Source organism: Aptenodytes forsteri, unplaced genomic scaffold, assembly GCF_000699145.1.
Source record: "Aptenodytes forsteri isolate BGI_AS27 unplaced genomic scaffold, ASM69914v1 Scaffold442, whole genome shotgun sequence".
NCBI classification, from domain to species: Eukaryota; Metazoa; Chordata; class Aves; order Sphenisciformes; family Spheniscidae; genus Aptenodytes; species Aptenodytes forsteri.
This window is the reverse complement of record NW_008794003.1, coordinates 38,233-56,710: the sequence shown is the minus strand read 5'-3', so window position 1 is coordinate 56,710 and position 18,478 is coordinate 38,233. Positions and strand designations below refer to the sequence as shown.

The window sequence follows — 18,478 nt, the reverse complement described above, 5'->3', positions numbered from 1 at the left end:
CTGTCTAAGGCCTTAACTTCCTGACTTCATTCCAGGATACAGATGTCTCATTCTCTCCCTGCCCTCTCCTCCCCTTTCAGATACCATTCTCCTACACAAGAGCCTAATCCAAAGCTCATTGAAATGCTTCCATTGACATCCAGAGGCTTTGGCTGAGGCCGGATGGGTCTGGGGCACAAAGTTCCTCATCGCATCGAGTTGTTCCCTCTTCTCAGTCTGGTATCTAGGCAGAGCACAGATCTCTTTCCATCTTTACTTCCCTCTGCAAAGTACCTGGATTTTTTTTTATGAACATGCCACTTCAAGTCTATCACACCGCACAATCTGAAAATACTTAGAATGATACTGTAGTAGTGACCTTTATTGTTCATTAGTGAATCAGCAGCCTAGCTTACTGTGGCTTTAAATGAGCTATATAAATTGATTGTTATTTTCAGTGGTGATTCCCTTGATTTGAACATACTCGAGCAAAGGTAATTGTTTGATTGATTCATTATGTAAAAGATTGTTTCAAGTTAGAGGGTGTTTTTATTTAATTTCCCCCACCCCCAACCAAATTGAGACATGCTGTCTGGAATCTTTGCCAGGTTCTTACCAGGTTCAGATGGGGAAGTGCTACTGCTTCTCTTTTTCTCACTGATGGCATGTACTAGCCTTCCTGGGTGGAGTAGGTATGCCTCTCTGATTGTGGTGGTGTTCATCATAATCTAAGCTGAAGCTACTGACAGCATCACGTCTTGCACATTATACTCTACTGCACGTGGTAGTCTTTGACACATGATGTATGTATGTGTTCAAAAGAAATTAAAGTCTATAGCCGGTGGTGCTGTCCAAAGCCTCTCTTTATCTCAATATTAGCTTGCCCCATCTTCCAACTGCTGTGCTGTCACCTCTGTAAGGTATCACTAATTCCCAGCTGTTGGCATTGCTTTCCCATTGCTCAGGGATGCAGTGTTTTGGTGTGTCTTTAAAGCATTTTTTTTCTAGCTTCCGCTGTGTGCTCCCTCTTCCAGCTTCAGCATCCTGATGTCTTCTGTTCTAGGTACATGACTAAGCTGATATAACTGTGTTGCCACAGGCTGTGCTTGCTCTCTCTGGAAGGTTGCTGTGCTCCAAAAACTTTGCTGTTGCAAATTTTATCTTGTCATCTGGCATGCAGCATGGTGTGCAGATGGCAAAGAAGAAATTTGTTTAGAAGCTACATATCTCCTCTATTACAAGTGTTGAGGGGGGGTGCACATAGATCTGGGATATTGATGATTGCACCAGTTCCCAAAGAGCAAAGGATGCTGCATGCCCAGAGACCATGCTAGTAAGTCCTGCTGGACGCATGGTGCTGCCCCAGACCAGGAATGCATGGAAGAAAATCACATAGAACTGATGATGTCTCATGTCATCTTGGACTCCTTGCAGGCATTGCCAGGGACGGTGCTGCTGGGGAAGAAAGCAAAGAAGAGAACAGTAGTCAGGCCGGGAGGGGAAAGTGATAAAAAAAGTGGTGGGAGCCATGGGCTCCAGGAAACCAAACGTGGGCCTTGTGGAGGGAGGCAGAGGGGACAGCAGGGGATGTGGCATCTTGCCCTGTTGTCCTGTCCTCCTGTCTCCAGCCTGTGGTCTAACATGATGTGCACCGACTTCCAGATTTGCTTTTCTTAAAGAAACAAAGTCCAGCAAATGAAAAGGAGAAGGGGAAGAACTGAGCGCAGAGGTGCATGAAAATCAGCAGTTACGTTGTCTTCATCTGTGAGTGGACCACATAGCTTGTATATATCTATAGGCATTAAAGTTAGTGCCATATATATGAGCAAAAGCTCTGCCTATGCCCGTAAGGCTGGGTTACAGCGGCTGGGAGCTGTATTGTGCATTTCCTCAGTGCTGTGTGGTTCAGGTCTCAAAGCAATGTTACAGTGATGTACTGGGTAGCGGTGGTGTGTGTGTGTGTCTCATTCACACACAGCTATTCTGCAGGATATGTTGAGGGGGTGTTTGAGGAACCGAGCAGATTCACAGCTGCGTCTCACCTCTCCAGAATCTGCTTCTGCTACCAGAATCTGGTGCGCTAAACCCTCCTCATCTGAGCAAGTCAACAGCCTGTCCCAGGCTGCCGCCTCAGAGAATGGCAGGGACTTTGTAAATAAAGGAAACAATTGAATGATAAGTTCACACTTCAGCACACTGCTTAACAACCTGATAACAGTTAATTACATACAGTATTTTTAAATGCAGCAACAGGGAGATAACTCATGCAGAGATGGAGCACAGGCACTGGGACCTCACAACTGAAGGTTAACCTCTTAGTACCCATGTCCCTAAAGAGGCTGGTGGCCTGCAGCTCCGAATCTCACCAGCTTTGAACATTCACTGGCTAGCAGTGACTCAGGGCCATCCACGTAGCAGTTCCTCAGCTGCAGGTAGGGGCAGGGGAAGCTGCACTCAGCCCTGTGACTTGCAGGGCCCCACTTTGAAAGAGCAACCTGTGTGCTCGCGGGTGGGAAATGCAGGGTGGTAAAACAAGGGTTGTCGCCACCACAGGCAGCAGGTAGAGCATGTCCAGTTGGCAGTCACTCCGCTTGCTGCAGCTGCGCTGATGTTCGTGTAACTGTAGAAGCTCTTAAGGAAGAAGCCAGCATAAACACAGCTGGAATGGGCTGCCGTCGCAGGGCGCTTGCGGCCGTCTGCAAGTCACAGCAGCTGCAGTCAGTGCTACTGCTCTCTGGGCACCGGGTGGGACATTTCCGTCTCTCCTAGCCCAGTGGGACTGAGGGGTTTGACCCTTGTTATTTAAAGCTCAACTTCAGGACGTCTGCTGTCAGAGCACCCGCAAAGTTTGTGACTTAATGCAAGTCTAATTAACAGATTTACCTATCCAAATCTGGAGATTTACACACTTCTGTAGAGGCAGCTGTAAAGTTATAACTTCAGCTGTTTATCATGCCCTGAGCCTTTAAATCTCAATTATTAAAGGTGGTGTTTAATGGCTGGCTGGAAAAGGGGTGGTTACCAGAGTGTTAATGGAGTGCGGCAAGCCAGGAAATCTATAATCTAATGCCTGTATAGAAATGAATGGTTCTAACAAAAGAAAATATAGGGGGGGAGGATGTACTTACAGGCTGTTTGTGCTGTTTAGGAGCAAATCAGTACATGAGCAGTAGGGGAACAATGGAGACTCAAATACTGCCTGAAGAAAGAAATAAGAGCTGCTTGTTTTTAAGGTCCCCCTCGCCCCCAAAAAGCAGCCATCGTTCTCCTCTGGATCTTGAGCTTTGCCTTCGTTGCGAAGGGGAAAAAAGGGAATGGCACATCCCAGTGAATTTAACAGAATGTCTGGACCCAGAAAGAAACGAAATGGAGGGAAAAATAACCAGCTACAATCACTTTCAAAAATCATCTTCCTTTTTTATTGAAGCATGGTTTTAGTACCCAGTTTGTGCCATCAGAGGCAGAATTGACAGCCATGCTTCATCATGGCAATGGGAGAAAACGCTGTGAGGAATGCTTTAATTTAAATGAGAGATGCTTTAAAAAAAAAAAAGCCTAAAAGCTTGGTAATAACATTAATAACCACTTCTTACAGGTTTTTACTAGCCCACTAAAGATCAGACAGCATGTTAAGATCCCAGCAGCTGAATAGTAAAGACCTGGGCCCAGGTTGTTATTACTTAGGAAGATTCTTTTAATGACTTCTGTTATTTGTTGAAAATCCTTTGAACAGCACAGCTGAATAATCACCATGCTTTCAATTCATTTCACGTGAAAAATGAGAACAGGATAGAATTTGGGTTTATGTGTTTTTGAAAGCACTTTACAAAAATGGCGTGGATAGCAGTAATGCTGTGAATGGATAGGTGAAGGGAGAAGGCTTCCTTGCTCAGGAGGAGCTCTCCTGGAGCCCGAGTGGTGTGTTTGTTTCCTTCTGAAGAGGGATTTTGACTACAGCAACAGAATTTCTTTTAAATCAAATTAAAATTTCCTGAACCACCACAGGACCTTTAATTTCTACCCTAATAGCCTCCAAAAAAGCAGAGATCTGCATAGAGGTTAGGGTGAGGCAGAAAGCTCTGGATAGTATTTCTGGCTTTTGTGCTGCTGCTGTGCTGGGGCCAGCGTTGGGGTCTCACCTCTCCGCGTCTCTCTCCCTTCTCATTGCTTGCCTGCTCTTGAGGGAAGTAGCTGGCTCTTCTCGCGGCAGGGATAGCGGGATCCCCATGTCCATTGGAGCTACTGCACAGTAATGCAGTACAAATATTGCCATAAGAGAGATTTCACTTTAGCATCTCGCCCCAGTGGTGGCAGTTCTGCATGCGTTCAGTACTTCTTCGTATTAGTTTGAGTTTGCATTGAAATGCAAAATTCAGCTGAGAAACCTAAACATTTGCTTCCCTTGCTGGCTTAAGATGCATTCATCCTTTAAAAAGAAGTTTTCTCCCCTCCAATGTAACTTGGCCAGCATCATCTCAGAAATGTGACGCAAGAGACCAAAGGCCAAGAACTCTTTCAGTCTATAGGGAAGAGCTTTTGGCCCCTGCTGATCTGCAAAACAAAAGACCAAAGGGACCTTAAAATCTCGTCCAGGTCTCTCCCCAACAGAGCATGGGAGTTCCTGAGCAACAAGCATGACTGCTTAGCATTGAGAGTAGGTTACCAATGCCAAGAGGTTAATGACTCACATGGTATTATGTTGTGTTGAATAATGAGTAACATATGAAATGACACATGTTGTAATGACTCACTACTTAAAGTACCAATCTACTTAAGATCCCTTTAAGCTTGAAGAGATCACAGAATAGCGATGTCTTGTACAATAGGCGCTACTTTATTTTATGCCTCCTGGTAGAAGAGATGTACCATGCCTGAGAGCATATGGACAAAAGAAGTGAGGAATTGAGTAGGAAGGATTATTGGACTAGTTGTTTTGAATGCTTATTGGGCATTTATAGAGCACCGGCTAGCATACTCGGGTTTTTGTTGCTGTTGATTTGAGGGTTTTAATCCTGATTATCACAGTTCCTATATTTGTAGATTGGATTTAGGGAAGGAAAGAAAGGGGAGCTTTGCCTGCAGGATGGGATTATCAGAAGCTGGTCTGAGATCTGCTGTGGAAAATAAACTAATGCTGGAGCAAAGGAGCAACACAATGTTTTATGGCTTTGTTGCTGATGGGAGGGGTTTTAACGAAATGGCACTCTAAATTCTGATGTTAACCGATCTGTGACATAGTTTGCTCCGTTAGGGATTGAGAACAATCAATTTGCTTGCATGCAAAATAGACTGTTCGTGCTGTCATAAGAAATCTTATATAATCTTACAGTAAAGTTTTAAACCTGTCAGACTACTGTTTTCCTATCTTACAGTTGTTTCTGCAGTCTGCTTATCTGAATGGAAAGCTAGTATCTGACTAAACTTTATGCTTGGTCCTGGATGTAAAAACAAGTGGGACACCTAAATGTCTCCAGTTGCTAAGAACTGCCCAGGGAGGTGCTGGAGCCCAACATCTCTCAAAATGTGGCCCTCTGCAAGCAATAGAGGACTTTGTTCTCCAGCCACTTTAAGGCTAGACTTCAACTAGAGTAATATAAACATGTCTATGCACTTACCTTCTGGGATTGTGGTGCTTTTGCTCTTTGTTTTTAAATATTCCAAGCGTAATACTGTAGAGAGAGAAAAACTATGCATATAAGCTCTTATGTTCAGGCCAGTCAAGGCTACTGTTAAACATTGCAAAACTGCATGCAAGGGAGGAGAATCAGGCCTGCCTGCGTTGCATCTGAAACGTACTCTTGCTTGAATTTCAGACAACTTGTATGGATCCCTCCTTCTCCAAATCCAAAACAAATATGAATTCTTTAAAAAGGGGAGAGCGAGAGAGACTTTTCTGCTCTTTTTTTCCCCCCAGTAACACAGGTCATGAAGTGATCATTATTTTTATGGGTCTGCAAAGCCTATAGAAGTCAAAGCTATGTAATATACATTGCAGAGTGTTCTGCTAATCCAGTCCAACCGCAGTCGTGCCTGGCCCAGGGATGAGGGTCTGGTAACTGGAAACCTGACACTGAAGGAATTCCAAACACAGTCCTCAAACTAAAAACAGCTCTCTCCGCATGGCATGTGCTACATGAGAGCCAGGGATTGTATTCGTTTACGTTATCTGATTTTTTAGCCTTGTATTGTTGATAAAAGAACAGGAGAAGAAAGCACCTCCACCAGCTCAGCCCATAAATAATCTGTGTGTGGTGTGTTTGAGGTTAGTATGACATTGCTAGACATCTGCCTTCTTCTGAGAGGTACAAGCCTCTCTCACAGACAGCAGCCACAGAGCACTTCCTTGTGCTGCAGATTCTTCCCAGCATTAAGATACCAAATTTGATTTCCAGTGGCTTTTTAAATGCAAAACCCATCATCGACTATGGGAAGTATTGATCTGAAACAGCAAAGTATATTTGTTATAGGAGTATCTCGCCTATTAAGATACAGAGACAGACTTTAACGAAGCTCAGAGTCATGCAGTGATTTTTTTGAAATCTGCAGTGATTTTTAAAAAAATATATATTTTTTAAGTTATATGCATATTGAATATTAAGCAACAGAAGTTCTTAGAGCCACTGACTACAAACAGCACTGTGGTGTCTTTAATACTGTATCTGAAGAGATAGGGACTACATGGTCTTTTCAGTCAGTTGTTTTTAGTGTATGTTGAGAAGAGCTTTATAAAGACACAGTGTAATGTATTTGATATTGTAAGATTGTTTGTTTGCATAATTTAATTCTTACAGCAGCTTCTCCTTTCTTCTTTAAAAGTAGATCCTCCTGGCTGAGAACAAACAGCATGCAATCACGATGCATACAATAGAGTTCTTCAGTGAGAATTTGGACACAGATAGGACCTTGTTGCTTTCTCCTGTTCTTCAATCACAGCCTGAGCTGCCTGATGCCATCACCCGGAGTCTCTGTATGTCTTGCTTAGACATAAAAGAGACTGCAGCCAAATGTGGGCTTTCCATTTGCCACTTAGTCTGTGGCTGTCTTTGAAGTTTATTTCAAGAAGTACTCCCTCACAAAGTAAGAAGGCAGTTTATCATGTGAGATTATATCCCTTGCAAAATATTCCCTTAGCAGCGAGAAGGAGACAATGATGTAAGAAGAGAGCATTCCCTTCCTTGCTTTTTACCAGGTACTAAGAGGGTGACCTCTGTGATTCTCCCTATAGAACAGAGGCAAGAAAAACTCTTTGTCATGATGAAATCCAAACCCCCAACATGATGGGGCACAGCATGAACAGCCAGACCGTCATTTTGCTTTCTTTTCCTCTCCGATAACCCAAGCATGTGTCTCGTGGCTGATGTTAAAGGTGACCTGCAAATGGGGGTTAACAATGAAACACAGTAAACCTGAAATGAAATTATTTTTTTCTGGTTGTTTTTTGAAGCATCAGGTATTTAGGCCAGTCTACCCTGTGAGATTCTGTACAACTGAAGAATTACTGAAATGGGGGCTTTAAAAAAAAGGGAACTGCAGAAAGCAAAAAGTGTTTTAGTTAGTTTTTTTGAAACCTACAGATACCTGTTTAACTTCAATGACTAAATAATATTTTGGGTAAAAGAAGCCTTTCTTAAGTATTCCGAATCCTTTGGTTCAGTTTTAAATAAACCCAGAAGCTCTTAAAAATTCTGCAGCAAAGCCAGAAAATATTAGATTCTATATTCTTTGTGCTTGGAAGATAAATAAAGCAGGGATAGAAAAACAAACTACTTCAGGCTTTACTTGTCATAGAGAAAATAACAACACGTATTGTTAATTGGACATCAGTCACAAGTTACCTGCTTTATTTGGACAAGGCTAGTTTGTGCTCTTAAAGCTCAAAATGGATCACAGTTCTTACCTGGTGAATCATTTACAAGATAAACCAGTAGAGCTGCTAACCAGCATATGAAATGATACGGCAAAACATGTTTGCAACTGCCTGTCTGTGTGATCTATAATTTCTTTGCAGGGGAAGGTGAGATTTCACTTCCTCACAATAAAATGAACATTTTAAGGGGCACCTTGCCCGTGACATTTTTGAGGAGTGCATTTTTACACTGCCCCACCAGTTTCACTCCTTTCTTGAACCGGGTGCTTCTGCCGCCCTTCCTTCACTGCTTCCTTCAGCAGCAGCCTCTGCTTTTAGCTAGACCTGCATCAGTGATGCATCTTCCAGTGGGAGCCAGCAGAGCTGAACTATCAGCAAAAACACTTTTTGAGCTCTGAGATCAGTTCCTTCCCAGGATGTTGTGTCAGCTTCCCTACCTTCTGCCTGCCATTAATTTTACTGGACCCCCAGGTCAAACAACTGGCCAAAAATCTGGAAAACAGCTGACGGTCAGAGCAGCTCCTACTCAGCATGTCCTCTCAGAGGGCATGCTCCTGGCCTGGTCCTTTTGAGTGGCTGGACCTGCTTGACCCAATTTGTGGATTTTTGATCACTCCCCTGGGTCACTGATTTTCCACTTGAGGTTATTGGTTTGACCCCCAAACTGTGGGTCACTTGGGAGGTGTGATATGGCCCTGTGAACTCTGAACTCATCAGGAGCCAACAAAAACAGCAAGGGAGGGGGAAGAATTTCATTAGGGCCTCCTCAGAGGTGGCAATGTCTGCCACGTGAAAAGGCAGGAGTTGTTTTGCTTCTTGCAGAAACAAGCATAGCTTCTACAAGGGGCTGCCAAGTAGAAAGTGTTTGGTTTGAGTTGTTATGGCAATTTCTTTAAGGATAAACAACAGCATATACTTTTACACCATGAGCTATAAAGTGAAAATTGTGTTGCTTCAGAGGAGCCCTGCTCTTCCTGCCGGGAACTGCCCCCAGTGTCCCAGATTTACTCCTAAAGGTGACAGCATTTCTACAGCCAGAGCTTGGTATCTGTAGGTGTTTCTTCTACCTTAAAAAGATTGACTTTCTGATGGTTAATTTGACACACTTGGGAAGGGAAGGGCTGTTTTTTCCTGTATTTTAAGACTTGTCAGATGGAGGTTCATGTCAGAGGTTCATGGAGGCCCCCCAGGCTGGTTGGTTGCACTGTGAGCAGCTCCCTAAGAACAGACTTCACTGGGCATAGCTGGTAGGTGGGGAAGAATGAATCCTCAGGAAAGAATTCAGCTTCAACTTGCAGTGCTGGTCATAAAAGGGAAGAAAAGTGCTGTCATTGTAGCATGTGTATCAGCACGCATAACACCCACTGGGATCACCAGGGGAAGTGAGCTGGAGAGCATGGTGCAGCCACGAGGATATCTTTCATGAGATTTCCCCCGGTCATGCTGCGCGGCGGCAGCCTTTTGGGCAGTTACCAGGGTTTCCCAAGGTTTCACTCATGCAAGAGTTCTGGTAATCATTGGTTAGAACACTGCTTGTATTATTGCCAAGGCTGCTAAAAAACCTCACATACCTTCTGTCTTCCCGGGGCTTTCCTAAAGGATCCATGTGAAGCAGATGCAAGCCTTGTCTCCATGTACAACCTCTCCTCTCAACTTCTAAGCCCTGACTCTGGGGAAGACACTCAAGAATGATACCACCTATGGGTGTTTCACCCTCAGAGAAGGGAAGCTGGTGCTGAGAGTGAACAGCTTGGACATTTCTTTATTTTTTAAAGAAAGATTTTGCCCTTCCCGCGTGTTCCTCTCTGCAGTTTGTCTACACAACCAGAGACAGTATTAGCTGTAAGTGAACCAATGGTGGATTTAGTTTTGTAGCATAGGTAACAGCAATGAAGACCTGATGGCACAAGCTCAAGCAGCTTGGGTATATGCCTCGGGTCTGGCACACCTGTGCTTTGATTGCTCAGGCTCATCTTCACTGCACAGTCCTAGGTCAAAGCTGCCTGAATGCACTACCCTCTGCACAGTCACAGCTTCTGTGGCAGCAGTGTCACACTGTCTCCTAGAACTGGACCGGCTGAGCTTTCCTGGAAACAGCTCTTTTGGCTGGATGGCAAAACACATCCCCCTCTTTTCCTGCAACATCCAGACCTCTCGTGTGAATTGAGGGATGAGCTGTGTGCTGAAGGCTCAGTAGATGATGCTGGTGGCTCAGTCCTGTTCTCAACAGTCATTTTGGTACCAATTAATCTTAAATTTGTTATTTTAGAGTAATTCAATTTTGCAGTTAGAGCTCTGTCCAAAAGCTACCTGGCTCTTCAGTGAATTCTGGATCAGGTTCCAAGCTCAGTCCCTTTATAATGTGATCCACAAGAATTTGGTTGATTATAGCTGCCGATGAGAACATCTTATAAAATCTAATATACAGGATTTTGAGCATTATTTTTATATTAAAAGGTGATGGGTGTAGGTTTGACGTTTGTTCCTGTTGGTTTGCTGCTTGACACAAAGCAGTTCCTACCATTGCAGAAGCCTTTTATGATTGGAAGTGCATTTTTGCGCACAGAGGAATCAAAAGCTGAGTGTGATGGGACTGACTAGTGAACAAGTTTCATATAGAAATACACAGAGCAACTCTTTGGCCTGCTGTGGAAATTAGGCTTTGTTGCAAGGCGTAGGTGTGTGAGCAGAGACAGCAGTTGTCTCAATACATGCGGTTAAGAGTCCTTTTAGTATCTCAGAGGGTGGCTTCAGGCCCTTCAGCACTTTGTCTGGACTGTCTCGGGGGGGGGGAAGCCAGGAGTGCCTGTTATAATGTTCTGTTTTTAAAGCAAAAAGTCTCTGGGGAGCATAGGGTCCTAAAAGTCCAAGGTGGAATTCTTCTTTTATAATGTTCTGTTTTTAAAGCAAAAAGTCTCTGGGGAGCATAGGGTCCTAAAAGTCCAAGGCCTGGAATTCTTCCTTTTGCTCTTTCCATTTTAAACAGGAAACATTTGTACTAAGTTATTCCAGGGGGAGAATTGTAGGTTCATTTCAAGGCAGATAATGTTTGTTCATTGCCTATGTCCATGATTTACCCCATGGGCTTAAACGAGTGCAGCAGAAAACCACATGTTTTGTTTTACTTCATGCAAAACAAGTTCCAGTGGAGTCTGGGAGCCCAGATTAAGAAAGGGGGAGCATGCTTGTAAAATCTGTATGAACAAAAGAGAGGCATTGACGAATTGTGAACACCTGATCTGCTCTACCAGAATGATGACTTTCTTAATAAATCTATGCAAAGAATATTTAAACAGTTGATGAGTTCAGTCCCAAAGCCACAGAGCAGGTGTAATTGATTTATACTTTCAGCCCCTGTTTTGGGTCAAAACCCTGCCATCGTCCTTCAGCTCTCACTTGGAAAGAAGCTTCCTCTGCAGTGAATGGGAGATTTTGCCCAAAGCGCAAAGACATTTGCAATCAGACTGGCAAAAACTCCTAATTGAGTTGAACTTTTGGGGATGCTCTGGTGATACGTCTGTGAGAACAATTATTTCTGCCATTTCGGAAGTATCACAAGTTAAGCTGTACTAGGAAAAAATATCAATGCTTCATTAGTGCAAATCATGGAATTAAGATGCAGAAAGCTACAGAGAGGGCTCCATGGCACATCCTCAGGAATGACATGTTCACATGTTGCTTTTCACGTGAACTAGAGCTTGTCAGATCCATACTGATGCAGACAAGTTACAGGGCTGTTGTAGTATCAGGCCTTCTAGATCACAGGAGTTTTTTTTAAACACCCTTGGCAGCTCACCCATTAAACACAGGTATTGTAGCATGACATCCCGAGTGTTTCTTTCAGGAGTTCCAGTTTTTCCAACTGTGGTGTTTGGAAAGTTTTAAAGTTTGACATGTTAGGAGAAAAAATAGTGGGAAATGGCTTGGAAAGCGTGAATATTTGTGCATGTAAAGCTTATGGGATTTGCAGATTTGCAGACCCAACTCATCTGTTTATCCTCAGGCTAGATAAGATTCAGTCAAATATGCATTGTTTAAAGGAGCTTTGTTTCCATTATGGCAAATGGATCACAGGAGGCTGACTTTGGGAGCTGAAGGGCTCCAGTGCTCCCCCATTGTAAAAGGGCTGTGATGTGCGCTGGACCCTTCCTCCAGCGTCCTGGGTGTTACAGACTTTTGTAGCATGCAGGTGGGAGGCTTGTTATCCTTCAGAAGTTCTTTTGATTCATCTGGACCTGTCATGCTTGAGGTGGCATTTCCTTTCCCAAAGTAAATGTAGACTGTGAGTACAATAATGTGTCGCTGGGCTAGTAGACTGCCTTTTTATGTGCTTTATTATGTTTTTCCTCCTCAGGCGTGGACCTGCAGAACCACTGGAATATTTAACAGGGCCACGAGTAATATACAAAGAGAGAGATCTTCCCTACTACCAAGGAGGACAGCCTGTTGTCCACCCATCTAAGGGGAACTACATCCGTGCGCCAGACGCAAGAGTGGCAGAATTGAGGTACCCCCAGTACTACCCAGCCCAGCCCGTCACAAGCCAGCATAAAGGACCCCTCCGGCAGGATGTGCCACCTTCCCCTCCTCAGTCTCACCGAGCACCAGCTTATAATGAAATTGTCCGACACCGTGGGACCAGTCCAGACCAGTACCAGTACAGGCAACAGGATCCCAGGCAGAAGAACCCCATGACTGCAGCTGTATAGCCACGCACTGGACTTGCCAGCACAGCCCGGGAGGAATCCCATCGGACGTCATCCTTGTAGAGTTGTTCCTAAGCGTAGCTGCCTGTAAGAATGGCACGTGAGACCTGGAGTCGTTCTTACTGAGCTGGCCTCAGCATAGGTGCTTTCTAACAGGCGAACTAAAGCCACGTGAGGTACGATGTGTTTTGAGTACATGAGGTACCAGACAGTTGAGTATTTTTTAATTCCTTTTAAAAATAGAAAGTGGCTGCTGGAAATGAAGCGCAACACTTAATACACCTCAGGGCTATTTACCAAACCCAGTTACACCTATACAGTATGTAGCTGTCTGTATAAGGGCAGTGGTGTCACCAGAGTTCATTTCAGAGTGCTGTTGTAGAGCCTTTAAGTGAGAACGCAGCATGCAGTATGGACTTTGTACAGAGCTGGGGATCTGGTGTAATCCAGTGTGTGATTGTGAGTTGACAAGGGACTGCCGCGGAGGTAGCAGCCGCATCCCAGGCACGTTCAGACCAGCAGCTCTGTGCTTTAAGGATGCTGCAGTTCCAGATTTGTAATCTGGCCTCTGTCTTCCTCTTTCTGTTTGGTGGTGGCAGCATTTATCTTGTAGCCTTCATTTTTTGCAGTTTGTGTAGCAAGAGTCTTCTCTTGTTGCACCTGCTGCATTTGGAGTAAGGCGAAAAGCTTTATCTGCCGTGCTTGGGCAGTCTCGCAGAGGACAAGGCAGCCAGCCACCTGAGAAGTGTGTGTCTGTAGGTGTTCGTGTGTGTGCTTGTGAGCATTTCTTAGTTATACATTGTGCACTCTTTAAATGTAAACCCTGGAGGTCAGATCCTCAGCTGCTTTCAGTAAGTGTCGCTGTTGGGGTTTCAGTGGAGCTGGCCTATAAGAAGTGGCTGAGGAGGTGAACGCAGGCATGGACTCCATAACTCATATTAAGTTACTGTATCAGGTGCTGCCTTGGCTCCGGCAGGGCAGCCCCTTCGGGCCAGGGTTACAGCAAAGTGCCTGCCAGCAGCGTGCCCTGCCCTCGCGAGCCTGCCGCCGCATGAAGGCAGCTGTCGGTGCGGGGCCCACCCTCAGTCCCCCAAGTGAAGCTCAGCCTCGGGCAGTGCCAGGCCGGTGCCAAGTGCCAAACTACTCGAGTTCCTGCAGCCAGGGGCCATCAGGCCAGCGGGGAAAGGGGCTTTTCACAGCACGGGGTGAGGGAAAAGACAGGGAAAGCAACAAGGGAGGGCTTCAAGACCCTGGGGCCCAGGAGGAAGAGGAGAGAATAGTTGTTGGTAGCAAGTTATTTGCAGCAGTGCATAGAAAGAGAGAAGGTGTGGGTGCGGAGAGGGGGCCAGCAGCGCAGCAGAGCTGTGGGGGGACAGGGCAGTGGGGTACGTGCCCGGCTCTTTGCCCCGCGCAGCCTGAGCTTGCTCTGCAGCCAGCCATCCTGGGAGGAGGTTGGAAATGCATGTCCCCAGCCACAGGGACTTGTGCTACCCGGCCCAACAGGGCTGTGGGTGCTCAAAGATTTGTCTCACGGATTTTGTCGCAGGGAAACCATACAGTCTTGCCACCTAAAAATACATTTTGTGAAGTTTCCAAGTGTCCTTAATTCCTCGACTTCTGCCTTTTGGGAGTGTTATTAAACCGTTCGGGCTCCTCTCCTCATCAGGGAGAGACTGTGACCTGGCCAAGGATTAAGCACAAGGATTTCTTTGATGTCTTTTTGACACCTTTGGTATGCAACAGATTAAATCACATAGGTCACTTCCCAGGTATTAAATATCACTGGGAAGGTTTGTCCTGCTAGGAGCGTGTCCCTTTACTAGACATCCCTGGGAAAAGGGCTTGTTAAGAGTAAGAGGTCCGTAAGGCACAGGGCAGGGTGGGTCTATGTGCTTGCTGCTTTCCAGGGGCCGCCGCTGGTAGGTAATGGCCCTGATGAGAAGCAGTGTTTAATCCCAGCCAACTTTTCTTCTGTGCTGCTAATGTTGGTGAGAGACTAGCATAACCCTGAGGCATGGGGAGCACTTGCGGCTGCCCAGCTGGCCAGCAGGCTCTAGCATTTGCATTCACAACAATCTCTACCCACCAGCTGGGCTGGGAAGCAGGGGAGAGGAGACAGTTTTGGGGTGGTGGGGGAACATCTCAGTGATTCAGATACAGGGCGGGACTCCCTGGGGCAGGGGCAGGCACAGCTCTAAATCCAGTCAGGAGGAAGCATTGGTGGGAGGGAGAGAGGGAGAGGAATGCAGCCGATTATGAAGCGAGTGTGTTTGGTTCTTGTTCCATTTCTTTCTGCCCTCTTCCCTAGTAATGTAGGAGGGAAAAACCTCTGGAGGGAGGGTTGGATGTAAAGCTGGATGTCTCTTGGTACCCTCCATAAATAAGGCGCATTCCCCAAGGAAACTCTGCCTGTCATGTACGTGCTGTACACAGCCTTGTACTTCTCTCAGAGAGTTTTAGATGCTGTAGGATACTCAGCCAGGACTTGGCAGCCACAGGGTAGCCGCTGGTATTATGAAGGCCCGCTGAAAGTGAATCGAAAACAAATTAAAATACTTTCCTTTCCCTCCTTGAAATATAACCCCTGATACATTTGATCCAGCTGTAAAGAAACTAACATGTTTGTGACAGTGGCTTTATCAAGCCAGGCCACAATTAAGAACAGCTCTGAATATAAGCTACTGCCTTTATAAATCACTCTCAACTAACCCTTCAAATGGCATCACAGCACAGTGAACAAAACTTATTTACAGTATTTCAGGAGCCAGGGCCAAATAAAACCTGGATGGAAACAGCTCCTGGGTTATTTATAGCCTTTGAAGGACCTGCGCAATTGTCTCCCCATAACCTGAATCTCTCCTTAAGACCTCCCCTTGACTGCATCGGCTCCACTCGGTTGAGGCGGACAGATCAAACGAACACCTTCTGAGCTGTTAATCTTACCCAACACGTTATTAAATAATGCTTCTGCTGTTAGAGCAGTACAGAGCTTCTTCAAAAAAAAAAAAAGTGCTACAAGTATAATATATGGATGCGTCCTACAGGTGAGGAGCTAAGGAGGAAGAACAGTCTGACCTAGCTGGGGGAACAAGACCAAAAAGTATTACAGAGCATCTCATCAATCTCTGGTGCCATTGTTCTGGGAGAAAATTGCCATTTGCTGGTTTAATATCTGGTAGTGGTACAGTATTTTCAAAAGTATAATGTGTAACTACAGTATATATAGTCAGCTTCTCTGCAGTGTAAAATATATGATTTTAGCACCATATTGTGGAAAAATATGTACCGTGCAGAATTCATGAGGTGCTACAATTGACGGTTGAAAATACACACTTGCAAAATCCAAAAGAGCCGTTAAGTAACAAGTTGTTCTTTTCCCCATATGCCCATATGTTTGGGAAAATTATGAGTCTGAAATGCTCTTAACACGTAATTGCCTCGCACTCCCTCATCCAAAATGTGCCAGTCCAGCAGTAAAGTTACTGACGTAGCGGGTGTGAAGGGAGAGTTTGGGTTTGCCACAGGAGCAGCGTGCTGTAAGTGTGCGTGTGAACAGGAGTCAAGACAAGGGGGAGAGAGGCCCGCTCCCACGTGAAGCTGGAAGCTTTGATTTCCTGAGCTGGTGGCGTGCAGCCTGCGTTTCTGGCTCTGGCGCAGGGCCAGCCGGGCCCAGCAGTTGAAAGATTAAGAGATAGAAAAAGAGCCTGTGGATTTTCTGAGTGACCACCCACTAGTGAGCCATGATCTTGGCCTGCAAGCAGACATTACCACTGTGATATATTATGATGCAGAAGTCTCTACGCACCCCTCGAATGCATAAAGAAATATCAATTGCCCTTTGTGGGGAAGAAAAAAAAAGGGGAACTAAGCATTAAAAAAAAAAAAGGCTCCTGCCTTGAAAAAGTGCATGCAGCCCTGAATCCCAGTTCACTCCAGCTTCCTGATCTAGAAATAGCTTCACATGCTGCCTAATTTTTTTAGAGATGAATTGTGCTACCTCCTCCTCCCAGCCATCACAGATTTGTTTATCAGAGAGTTGGTGCTGTGAGTGAATCCCACCGACTGCTCTGCCAGGGCCGCATCCTGACGCTCTGCTCTGAGCAGGGGCTGCTTTGCATTTCCGAAAGGACTTACACCTGTGCTCTCCATCACAGCTGTTCTGCAGAGCCTCTAAGCCTTACGTGCAAAATCGGAAGCGCTATTCGCTATCTCTGCATAGAAGAGAAGGCTTTATAACACACTATTCTGTTATTGTGGGGGAAAGAGAGGTGTTTGTGATCATGACAATACCTGTGTGTTTAAGTGAAGCTGATTTAAAAATCATGCGTGATTGTTTTGGGGGAGAAATTTAACACACAATTTGAGAGGTTTTTTCTAGTACCACATCAAAAATTTTGATCTTTTGTTACATATGGCTATATAAATTTTACCTGTTTTATTTTGCATTAAAATAAAGGTTTTAAGACTATATATGATTATGTATTTGTATGTAGAGTCTTTCTCCTCTTTGTATCTACAAAGCCACCCTCATCCCTGGATGTGATTTGATATTAGGAGATCACGCGTGATCAGGCCGGATCAGAATTGGTAAGGTGACTTTAAAAAAAAAAAAAACCAAAAAAAAAAACCAAAAAAAAAAACCAAAAAAAAAAACCAAAAAAAAAAACCAAAAAAAAAAACCAAAAAAAAAAACCCAAAAAAACCCACAACAGCCATGCGCTGCCTTGTAGAATAAAAACATCACAGGGCTTAACTTGATTCCCTCTCAAATCTGCATTGTCTTCAGTTGTAGAGCCGGAGTCCTGATTTCATAGCCCTGATTGAAAGGAGAAGCGAGAGAGAGTCCCTTGCTATCTCGGCGAATTTCAGCTTAGGCAACTGCATGTTTGTTGCAAAAGTTCCCCAGACAGTTTCATCTCAACATCGAGCTCTTCTCTTGCTGTCGATAACAACTGAGGGGTTCTGCGGCCATGTAGCAGGTACCAGGTCCAACCAGCTGAGGCTGTATTTCAGCAAGATGGCTGCAGCGCTATCTTATCAGAGATTTAGGACTCCTTGAAAGTTTTACACAGGTACTTAACTTGAGGTACGTGGGTCATTCCACTGAAGCTGATGACACTACTTTTCATACTCCAGATTATACGCAAGCATAAATCTTTGTAGGATCAGAGCTATGGGTTGCAGAGCACGCTGAGATTCAGGCAAGAGTGTTATGTTAGATGAAGTAATTTTCAAAATAGCAGATATTTAAGTGAAAAGTCACTAGAACAGGGAGAAAGAAGAATGTACCCTTTCTGAGACAAAAATTTTGTTTTACTACAAAGAAAAAGAGTGAAAGAACAAAACAGAAGGACAGAAAAGTGCAGCATGTTTACAACACAAGATATAGCAGAAATTGCAGTAACGGTTCAGTAAAAATAAATGTGTACTGCACTCCAAAACATTTTGAATGCAAATCTTGGTGTTTATGGCCAAGACAGTTCATGGGCAACTCTGCGTCAATTTTAGCATGTATTAAATTATAATTCACATAGATGCCAATTTTAAAAGTTATCAGGTCATAACTTGCACTCATAGCTAAAAACTGGACAAATAAAACACTGATACCTCAGCTTCTCCTTCTGCTGAAGTTGTACAAAGAGTGGCAAAAGACAAACTAGGAGTGTAATAAAAGCTGGAAACTCAGTGACCACAGTTTCAGAAGGTGCTCCTTCTGCCTTGGCGGTGGTCTCCCATGGTTTCCCCATGGCAGCACTCACTTCCCTAGGACCTGGGCTCAAGTTAAGATCTGTTTTGCAGTCACTACTGTGTCTGCATAAAGAAGTATGTGGAGCCCTTTGACTGTTAATTAATTTTAATGAACCAGACTACACCCTCATGAGACTTGTATTCTGCTGTAAGCAGTGTGGGATGTAGTGCCTTTCCC

General features: G+C 44.7%; 1 protein-coding gene across 1 annotated transcript in view; it reads left to right on the top strand.

Annotated features, from left to right (window-relative positions):
• PARD3B (par-3 family cell polarity regulator beta) overlaps positions 1-17,020 on the top strand; it is a 417,133-nt gene extending 400,113 nt beyond the window's left edge. Inside the window, exon 24 of the mRNA XM_019474674.1 lies at positions 12,201-17,020. Coding sequence (XP_019330219.1) covers positions 12,201-12,555 — 355 coding nt within the window. The 3' untranslated portion in view covers positions 12,556-17,020. The remainder of the gene's footprint in view (positions 1-12,200) is intronic.
• The last annotated feature ends 1,458 nt before the right edge of the window (positions 17,021-18,478 follow it).